The 11463-nt window shown below is 37.7% G+C and overlaps 1 protein-coding gene across 3 annotated transcripts in view; it reads right to left on the reverse strand.

Annotated features, from left to right (window-relative positions):
• Positions 1-5368: 5368 nt before the first annotated feature.
• Positions 5369-11463, reverse strand: part of CHEK1 (checkpoint kinase 1) — a 36350-nt gene continuing 30255 nt past the window's right edge. For 2 of the 3 annotated variants that reach the window (XM_008071420.2, XM_008071422.2), the window contains 2 exons: positions 7053-7154; positions 5369-5696 (listed from right to left, as the gene is read on the reverse strand). In XM_008071420.2, the coding sequence (XP_008069611.1) occupies positions 5601-5696; positions 7053-7154 (198 nt within the window). In that variant the 3' untranslated portion in view covers positions 5369-5600. The remainder of the gene's footprint in view (positions 5697-7052; positions 7155-11463) is intronic. The other variant, XM_008071421.2, reaches the window with a different exon arrangement.

Raw genomic sequence — 11463 nt, forward strand, 5'->3', positions numbered from 1 at the left:
GACAGGCTGAGCGCGGTGGCTCAAGTCTGTAATTCCAGCACTTTGGGAGGCTGAGGCGAGAGGATAGCCTGAGTCCAGGGCTTCGAGACCAACCTGGACAACTTGGTGAGACCTCGTCTCCACTATAAATCAAAAGATTAGCTGGGTGTGGTGGTGCATGCCTGTAGTTCCACCTACTTGGAAGACTGAGGCAGAAGGATCACCTGAGCCCAGCAGGTCGAGGCTGCAGTGGCTGTGGGCATGCCACTGCACTCCAGCCCGATTGACAAAGTGAGACTTCAACTCAAAAGAAAAAAAAAAGAATGTTCTTGGAATAACTGTTTATAATAGCATCAAACAAAAAAGAATGTTTTGGAAAGAAATGTTTATAATAGCATCAAACTATAAATAATCCAAATATCCACTGGCAGCAGAATGATTAGTGGTTCATAAATAGCACTCTATAATAATTAAAATCAATGAATTAAATACATGTAAAAAGAAAACACAAAAAATACAGCATAATTTCATTTATATATAAGTTCAGAAACAAAAACTATTTTCATTAAAGATGCATAAACTAAATATTACTAATGTTATTAGAGGGTCTCACTGGACTCCAGCAATCCTCCCACCTCAACCTTCCTTCCAAGTAGCTGAGATTATAGGCATGCACCACCATACATAGCTCATTTTTTAACTTTTTTGTAGAGATAAAGTCTCGTTATGTTGTCCAGGCTGGTCTTGAGCTCCTAGGCTCAAGTAACTCTCCCACCTCAGCCTTCCAAAGTGCTAAGACTACAGGTGTGAGCCATCACGCCCAGCCAATAGCTAAAATTACTTGAAAATACATAAGGAACTAAGATAACTCTAAAGAAAACCAAGAAAATGATTACCACAAAAGTTAATTTTGAGATTACTTCTGGGGGAAGTGGGATGTGATTGGAAGGATGTATGTGAGATGTCTCTAAGAATCTGAAAATGATATTCCTTCAATTGAGTTGTAGTTAAACAAGTGTTAACTTTACAGCTGTCTGTTCAACTGTACATTTTATATGTACTTCTGTTATATGTTTATATTTATCTCAACAACCACACATACTACACACAAAATACTGCATACATACAAACACACAGAGAAGCATAGGTTGATTTTTCCATAAAAATTTTAGCTGTGGCCAGGCTCCGTGTAATCCCAGCACTTTGGGAGGCTGAGTTGAGTGGATTGCCTGAGCCCGCAGATTCGAGACTAGCCCAGGCAACTTGGCAAGACCTCGTCTCTATAATAAATAAAAATTAGCTGAGTGTGGTAGCGCATGCCTGTAGTTCCAGCTACTTGAAAGGCTGAGGCAGAAAAATCGCCGGAGCCCAGCAGGTCGATGCTGGGGTGGACGTGAGCATGCTACTGCACTCCAGCCAGGGTAACAGAGTAAGACTCCAACTCAGAAAAAAAAAAAATTTAGCTGTTATCTTCAGGTAGTAAATTCACTCCCCTCATATTTTATCTTTAATAATGGGAATAAATGCCTCCTCTCTCCAGTGTAATGGACATTACAGGAAAATTAAGTCACCTTACCTTTACAGAATGAATTTTTGTACACAACAGGACACTATACTCTATGTACACATGGACAAATTTAAGACTAAAAAGAATTCTACACCAGGCACCATGGCTCATACCTATAACCACAGCACTTTAGGAGGCAGAGGCAGGAGGATCACCTGAGCCTAAGAGTTTGAGACTAGCCTGGGTAACATAGTAAGACCTTGTCTTTACAAAAAAATCCAAAACATTAGCTGGCTGTGGTGGCACACACCTGCAGTTGTAACTACTAGGGAGGCTGAAGTAAGATCACATTAGTCCAGGAGTTGGAGGCTACAGTAAGCCATGATTATCCAACTACACTCCAGCTTAGGCAACAGAGTGAGACACTGTCTCAAAAAAATAAAATCAGAAGTACTTATCAATCTGTTTACTGAGACAATTACCAGTGTTTACATATAACTAAATGTCAGAGTTCTGTATCTGGAACTTAGAAGTTTTCCCACCATTCTACACAAATTCCCATAGCTGATATCCATGTATTCACCTTCCCCTTAGTATTTTCTGTGATATTTTCCTCATCTGATATTCAATTAATTCATTTTTTAAATAATCACTCATTTATTCAACAAATATTTATTTACTACCTACTATACTCCAGGAACTCTACACAGGATATACAAGGGTGAAAAGGAATGGGAAAAGTCTAAGTTTACATTTTGGTGCAACAGACAATAAATAATTTCAGATAGTGGTCAGTTCTATGAAGAAAACAGAATAATGTGACAATGACTGGGGGTGGTCAAACATTTGGGCTGAGATTTGAATGCTCAGTCAGCCACTGAGCATTCAACTACAAGAAGGAGTTACAGGCAGAGGGACTAGTAACCATCGAGGTCCAGAAGAGGAACTGCCCATGGTGGATAGAATGAAGGCAACTCTGCCCGGAGTCCTGTGTGCAAGGACGAAGGGTGACTCATGGAGGGCCAGGCAGGTCATAGTAAAGAGTTTAGATTCCAGTCTTGATGCAATGGGAAGGCTGCTGGAGGTTTTTTAAGCAAGGAAGGGCCACAGTAAAATTTGTATTAAAAAAAAATTATTTAGGGGCTACGTAAATAAAACACTGTTCAAGTGAAAGAGTGTTAGGCAAAGCCAAAAGTGAAAGGGGGAAAACTAGTTTTTACTACAGAAATTCAGTGAGAAGTTTCAAGGAGGGTCAAAGCAATGAAAATGGAGAGAAGTAGACAACTTCCAGATGTATTTTGAGAATAGATCACATCAAATGAGTGCTGATTTCTTTGTTGAATAGCTATTTATTGTATGCTATAATGTTATCAGGCATTATGCTAGGTGCAGGGTACAATGAACTCAACAGGACAGACAGGGTCCCTGACCTCAAAGAGCTTATATATTACATATTCTAATGGGAGAAACAAATTTTATAGATTAAAAAAATACATCCTATGTCAGATAACAAGCATTATGATGAAAAATAAAAGGGAGTAATAGAGGAAGGTGTTATTTTAGAAAAGTCAGCCGGGCTTAGTGGCTCAGCCTGTAATCCCGCACCTTTGGGAGCCTGAGGTGAGTGGATTGCCTGAGCCCACGGGTTTGAGACCCGCCTGGGCAACTTGGCGAGACCTCATCTCTACAATAAATCAAAATGAGCCGGGCGTGGTAGCATGTGCCTGTAGTTCCAGCCACTTGGAAGGCTGAGGCAGAAGGATCGTCAGAGCCCAGCAGGTCAAGGATGCGGTGGCCGGGAGCGTGCCACTGCACTCCAGTGTGGGTGATAGAGTGAGATTCCAACTCAAAAAAAAAGAAAAGTCAGAAAAAGACTCTGCAGAGGAAGTGACATTTAAGCAAAGACCTAAAGTGAAGCACAAGCCATACAACCATTTAGGAATGAAGTACTTCAGGCACAGGGAACAGCAACGGAAAAGACTGAGGAAGAAATGTGTTTATCTCGTGAAAACAGACAAGACAACATGGCTAAAGCACAATGAACAAAAAGTAGAGTGGCAGATGAAGCCAAAGAGATGGCCAGAGGAGAGATCACATAAAGCTGTATAGTTCATAGACAGAATTTTAAATTTTATTTGTGATAAAAAGTCATGAGAACTGAGAACAGAGCAGTGATACCTGATTCACAATTTTTTTTTTTTTTTTTTTTAGTCGGAGTTTCACTCTGTCATCCAGGCTGGGGTGCACTGTCATGCTCATGGCCACCGCAGCCTTGACCTGCTGGGCTTAGGCAATTCTTCCACCTCAGCTTTCCAAGCAGCTGGAACTACAGGTGTGTGCCACCATGCCTGGCTAATTTTTCTTGATTTATTGTAGAGACGAGGTCTTATCAAGTTACCTAGGCTGGTCTGAACCCCTGGGTGCAGGCAATCCTCTCGCCTCTGCCTCCCAAAGTGCTGGGATTACAGGCATGAGCCACTGCACCTGGCCTGATTCACATTTTTTAAAGGACCATTCTGACTACTTTTCTGGAAAATAAACTGAGGGATAAGTAATATATATATATATGATGACAGTGCCTTCAACTAGAGTGGTATTAGCAGAGGAGTGAAAAAGGACATCTTTGAATATGTTGGCCAAATTGAATAAGCTCTGCTAAATTTAATGTAGAAATGTTAAAAAAAAAAAAGAGTCAAGGATTATCTCCAGGGTTTTGGCTTAAAAAACTGGAGAGCCAAAAGTAACATTTAACTGAGACAAGGAAAACTAGGACAAGAACAGGTTGAAGGACAGAAATCAAAAGCTGTTTTTTGTCTTGAGATGTCTACTAGATATACATGGAAATGTAAAGTAGATTGTGGCTATAAAAGGCTAGAGCTCAGGGAAGAGGTTGACATTAGAGAGAACTTTGTTTTGGAAAGATACTAATAGCTGGTAGATAATTCTCAGGAATAAAATTTCTCCCATATTTGAGAATTTACTGGTTCAATTCTTAGGAGCCCCCTAAATAGGTTCAAATAAAGAAAATAGGTTCAAATTTATTCCTCCTCTGGGCATACTGCAGTAACACAATTTGCCAGTATACACTAATAAGCGATGAATTCCAATCATAACATTTTACTTTCTTGACTTCAGACTAAAAAACTGATAAATTTTATAATTTATCTAGAAAAAGGAATATAAGGGCTCAGCCTAATACATTCCAAAGTTAATGAAAATGTTATTACAAAAACAAAGTTTTAGTAAGTCTAAAAGGTAAAGGAATCAGATCTATTTCTATTATAGCTTCTCTCCCCCTTTTATTCTTTATCATCTAGAAGCTTGGTCACCAATAAGTTCACAAAGTTAGATATTCATTTTCAAAATAGAATTTATTTCTGTAGTAAAGAATTAAAATATGGCTGTGAAAGTAGAAAATAATATAGAAAAATATTTAAGATGTGCAACAGTAATTTTTAAAGTTAGTTAAGCACTAGAGTTTATGCTTAACTTCTACTTGAAAGACCAACAAGTATTTTACTAATTACACTTGAGAAAACACCTATTTGCAATTTTAATTAATTGTTATAATTCAAAAACAGGTTTATATAACTGGTCAGGCCTTTATGAAAATATAGGTACAAACCTTGAGGATATATTTCTTGCAACTGGCCTCACTTCACAGAATGATAAAGCTACTATCCAAAAGTCATAAAGAATAAGTCCTCACTAACTTATCCTTATACTTAAACCAACATGGAAGAAATATATACTTTTTGGATGAAACAAAATGTTTTCATAAAAATGGGATATTATGTTGGTATAAGAGCTGGTAAACTCATATACCCCAAAACTTGGTTTCTACTAGATGGGTTTCAAATTCAGACATTAAACAGATGAAATATCTAATTAATTCTATCATCTCTTCCCCAAAGTTTTACTTACAATCAAGTTATTGGTATTATTTGTATGCAGAACATACAAAAAGAATTGGAAGATATTTGAATAAAGATGGAAGTGAAATCTTCAGAAACTATTGATTGCAGTTTGCAGAATAGGATAATCTTCTCTAGGAAGAATAATGTCAACATAGCAGCACTACATTCACCAGAAATTGCCAGAGCCAACGGATCAATCATGTAGCAGGAAGCCAAATCTTCTGGTTGCTCACAATATCAATTAGCTTCCCTTTAATCTTCAGGAAGTGTCTCTTGAACTCTAATCCATCACCCTATATTAAGAAAAATATCCAAAAAAGATAATGCCATTAAAATCAAGCTCTCTTTAGTGGTAGGTAAAGATAAACATCCTTAGCTATATCAAGCTATAATTCTGTAGGTACTCTAATGAAGACCAAATATCTTGGTAGAGAAAAGGGCTACATAAATAATTCTGACCTTATTTCATACCCATCAATGTTTTTACCATACTCAGCTCAGAGAGTAGGAAAAAAATGGCATTCTGTTTTAAGTGCTGGTATGTCTGGTCCTAAATCATTGTTTTCCATAGGCAGTGGGAGTTTGGGAACTAAGAATAAGCTATGCAAGTACACTGAAGTATTGTCCACAATTCTATGGCATGAAGGGCAATAAATTTAATTATGAGAAGAATTTATTACGCTAAGATCTTAATAATTCAATTTCACAGCAAGCATCTGGAAAACAAACCTCCAATATAAACTAGAATAGAATGTAAACTATCCCTCCAACCTTCAACCTTCTTTCAGATACATACAATCTCTCAGGAAATACGGAAAATGGTACTTTGGTCTTATATATCAAAGGCTTTAAAACTATAACCTTGGAACAAATAGTTTCTAAAGAAATAATCAGAGCCAGGTGTGGTGGCTCATGCCTGTAATCCCAGCACTTTGCAAGGCAGAAGCAAGAGGATTGCCTGAATCCAAGGGTTCAAGACCAACCTGGGCAACTTGGCAAGACCTTGTCTCTAAAATAAATTTAAAAATTAGCCAGGCATGGTGGTGCATGCCTGCACTTCTAGCTACTTGGAAGGCTGAAGTGAAAGGATTGCCTAAGCCCCGCTGGTTGGCTGAGGCTGTAGCGGCTGTGAGTGTGCCACTGCACATCAGCCTGGGCAACAGAGTAAGACTCCAACTCAAAAAAAAAAAGAAAAAAAGGAAACAATCAGATATGCGAACAAAAATCTATGTCTAAAAATATTAATCACAGAATCACTTGTAACAGGTAAAAGTTTATTAAATTGTAATGTGCAATTTTTTTTAAATAAGAATTTTTATTAAAAAGATATCAAATGTAAATTAACAGAAATATTAGACTACTTGAAAATATTAAGGGTGATTACTGCTGGATAGAATAATTTAGGATTTTAAAAAATTCCTCGTTTTTTGTTTATCTACATTTCCTACAAAAATCAAACCTTTATAATAAGAAAAATGTCATTTGAAAAAATATCTTGGAAAAACAGATAATAACAAGAACAAATGTTCATAATATTAAATGAAAAAAGCAAGTATCATATATTTACAAAAGCCATATATATTCAAATACAATGCCATTTTAAAAAATATTCACATGGAATAATATAACTAAATATATTTTAAAAATACCTTAGAAAGCCGAAAATCAACCAGTATCTTCTCATCCATTTCTACCAAATTCACTTTGAAAATGAGTTTGTTGTTTCTCCTATCAGTTGTTGATACAGTAACCTAAGGCAACAAAAATAAGGTTAAGCCATATGCGTAATTAAACTAGTATAGCCACTATGTAAAAAATTATGTAGGTTCCTCAAAAAGCTTTAAATAGAGCCCCCAGATGACCCAGTAATCCCCCTAGTACTGGGAATCTATCCAAAGGAAAGGAAATCATATTGAAGAGATATGTGCACTCCCATATTTACTGTAGCACTATTCACAATAGCCAAGATATAGAATCATCCTAGGTGTCCAACAACAGATGAATGGGTAAAGAAAATGTCATAAATGTACAATGGAATACTATTCATCCCTAAAAGGAATGAAATCCTTTCATTTGAGGCAACATGAATTGAACTGAAGATCATAATGTTAAGTGAAATAAACCAGGAAGAAAAAGTTACCCACCACATGTCCTCACTCATATGTGGAAGCTAAAAAAAGTGGACTTCATAGAATTAAAAAGTAGAAAAGTGGATACTAGAGGCTGGGAAGCATAGGGTGAAGGGAGGGATAGGAAGAGGTTTGTTGATACAAAGCATAGCTAGTTAGGAAGAGTAAGTTCTAGTGTTTCATAGCACAGTAATTTGACTACACTTAATAATAATAATATATTATAAAATTTCAAATAGCTATAAAAATATTGAACATTCCCTTCACAAGAGAATGATATATGTTTGAGATGATGAATATGCTAATTACCCTGATTTCATCACTATACATTATACATATCAAAACAACACTATGGGCTGGGCACAGTGGCTCACGCCTGTAATCCTAGCACTTTGGGAGGCCATGGTAGGAGGATTGCTTGAGCCCAGGAGTTCAAGACCAGCCTAGGCAACACAGTGAGACTTCATTTCTACACACACACAAAAAAATTAGCTAGAATTGGTGGCAAACTCCCATAGTCCCAGCTACTTGGCAGTCTGAGGCTGAAGGAATGCCTGAGCCCGAAGGTCAAGGCTGTGGTAAGTCATGATTTTGCCATTGTTCTCCAGCCTAGGTAACAGAGTGAGACTCTGACTCAAAAAAAAAAAAAAAATCACGAATCATATTCCATGAATATGTAATTATTTGTCAATTAAAAAAATTAATTAAAAACAATTTACAGGCTACTTCCATAACAATAGTATCAAGTATGCTTGAGATCTCACTCATTACACTGAGATCTTCTCTCAATGGTTGTGTATGTTCCCAAACCAAACCAACCTGTAAACAAGGTGCAGCTCCATTTAAGAGATTGAATCTATGTGAATTCTTAGCAACAAAGTAATTTTGCTTTTTACCAAAATGTCACTGAATGAAACAAAGAGAATAAAAATATAATGAGAGGATAAATAAGATTAACAAAACATAAAAAAGTCTAGATTTGTGGTTTAAAAGCTACAGAAGCTATCAAAAGATGGCAAAGGTCTTCAAAGGCCTTGCAACTTCTACTTCCAGTCTTTTAGAATGCTCCTAAGACCTGTAAAGACGCTCAGGCTAGATAAGTGACATGGAAAGAAAGGCCCAGTCAATAGTAGTACCAAGATTCCAAACATGGGGGTATGGCTGTTTTAGACCATCAGCCATAGTAAACATATCACATAACTATAGTTGTATGAATGAGCCCAAGCAAGATCAACAGATTTGCCCAGCTAAGCCCAGCCCAAATTATAAAAGCATTTGTAATAATTCTTACTCCAAGAAACAACTGTGAAAGCACACAACTGTACCATAATTATGAAACGGTACATTATGTTCCAGGAAAAATAATGTGATACTGAACTCAGTATGTCTAAATTAAGCTCTTAAACTTCAAGGACAAAGAAAATATATCAAGAATTTATCTAGAAAGAGTGAACCTACCAGTGATGTCTATAAAAATGATAGAGTAAGGAATTCCAAAAACCCATTACTCCACAAAAGCAACAATAATAATTTAACATCAACAAAGAAAGGCAAAAACTGGCAGAATAAACTTTTTCAAAACATTACAAACTAACTAAGAGTTCACAGCAACACTCATGCCAGAAAACAAGTGAAACTCTAGAAACTCTGGCATTGTAATTCAACTTATTCCCATCTCCTGCTCCTCACTTAATAGTATCCTTGAAAATATCAATCCATATTTCAGATATAGGTACAAGTAGGAGCAGAATAAACCTCATTTACAAACTCGCTTAAGCTGATCTGACCCCCTGAAAGATCTGCTCAAAACACATCTTTATTTTGTTTTTCTAATGATAACTCACCTTATGGTACAGCCACTCCTGGGGGGCATTTATTAAAAACACTTACAGGAAAATGATTTAGCTCTGTTGCTTGAAACAATGATAGCAATTGAAGCAAACAAGAGAATACCCAAAAAGCTTAAAGGAAAGGCTAAGGAGTAAAATGTTTTTGAGAAATAAGGACTTTGAAAAGTTCCTACATATTACCTGGGAATCTAAAAGAATATACCCATGACCAGGGTGGTACACATGGCCAGGAGAGGTCTGAGAAGGCAGTAAGCTCTACTTCTGCCTATCTATGAGGTTTTATGCAAGCAGGTAGTGAAGGCTAAGGTACAGCTGTAAACTTCCTGATTGAGTACTGCAGGTGTGCCCCAACACATACACAGAACTCCTCAGCAGATATCAGGACATTTTTTTGGTTCACAGAATTTAAGGAAATCTCTGTCCAAGCATTAAGCTGACCATTAAATCTTGTGAGACAGAAACTTCATGGCCACACATGAAAAAGAATATAGACTTTCAAAAATTACATCAAAGCCAGGTATGGTGGCTCATACTTGTAATCCCAGTACTTTGGAAGACCGAGGCGGGAAGACTGCTAAAGCCTAGGAATTCGAGAACAGCCTGAGCAATAGAATGAGACTTTGTTCTTATAAAAAAAATTACATCAGAAAAGCCACTAAAAAAAAAAAATCACTATATCAAGTTGTCAACTACAATAAACCCTAGTAAGGGGAAAATCTGATTTCTAAAGTTGCCACATTATAATATTCAAAATATCTAGCTTTCAAAAAAAATTACAAAGCATACAAAGAAACAAGAAAGTACAGCTAGCTGGGCACAGTGGCTCATGCCTGAAATTCCAGCACTTTGGGAGGCTGAGGCAGGAGGATTGCTTGATCCTAGGAGTTCGAGACCTGTCTGGGCAACATAGCAAAACCACATCTCTATAAAAAATAAAAACTTAGCTGGGCATGGTAGTACATGCCTGTAGTTCCAGCTACTCAGGAGGCTGAGGAAGGATCACCTGAGCCAGGAGGTCCAAGGTCCAGGCTACACTAAGCCGAGACCATACCACTGCACTCCATCTAGCCTGTGTGGCAAAGTGAGACTCTGACTTGAGAGGTAGGAAGGGAGGAAGGGGGGAAGGGAGGGCAGGTGGGCAGGCAGGCCCATATACAGGAAAAATGTAACCAAAACCAAGCAAACTGTCCCTAAGGAACATAAAGAAAGAAGAATGAAGAAAAATGAAAAGAGCCTAAGAGACCTGTGGTATACCAATAAGTGTATGAACACATGCAAAATGGGAGTGCAAGAGGAAAAGGAGACAGGGACAGAAAGATTATTTGAAGAAATAAAGGCTAAAAACTTTCTACACTTGATTAAAAACATTAATCTGGTCAGGCATGGTGGTTCACGCCTATAATCCCAGCACTTTGGGAGGACGAGGTGAAAGGATTGCCTGAGCCCATGTGTTCAAGACCAGCCCGGGCAACTTAATAAACCAAAAAATTAGGCAGGTGTGATGGCTCATGCCTGTAGTTCCAGTTACTTGGAAGGTTGAGGTGGAAGGATCACCTGAGCCCAAGCAGGTTGAGTGTGCAGTGGCCATGAACGTGCCACTGCCCTCCAACCTGGGTGATGGAGTGAGACTCCAACTCAAAAAAACCAAAAAACCCCCATAATCTATAAGTCCAAGAAGCTCAATGAACTCCAAATAGGATGAACTCAAATAGATCCACACTGAGATACATCTTTAGTCAAACAGTAGTCAAGAGAGAATCTTGAAAGCAAGCAGCAAGAGAGAAGCGACACATCATGTAAAAGAGATCCTCAGTTGATTTCTTATGAGAAACCACAACAGTCAGAAGGCAGTAGTACAATATATTCAAAGTGCTAAAAGACAGAAAATATATAATTAGAATTTCGTATCCAGCAAGACTATCTGTCAAAAAAAATGAAGGCGAAATTAATGTATCTCAGTTAAAACCTGAGAGAATTCATTAATATCAGACTTCCATACAAAGAATGCTAAAGGAGCTGGGCTCGGTGGCTCAGCCTGTAATCCCGTGCCTTTGGGAGGCTGAGGTGAGTGGATTGCCTGA

This window comes from Carlito syrichta, unplaced genomic scaffold (genome assembly GCF_000164805.1).
Source record: "Carlito syrichta isolate Samal-C Ts95f unplaced genomic scaffold, Tarsius_syrichta-2.0.1 Scaffold314325, whole genome shotgun sequence".
In the NCBI taxonomy this organism is placed as follows: domain Eukaryota; kingdom Metazoa; phylum Chordata; class Mammalia; order Primates; family Tarsiidae; genus Carlito; species Carlito syrichta.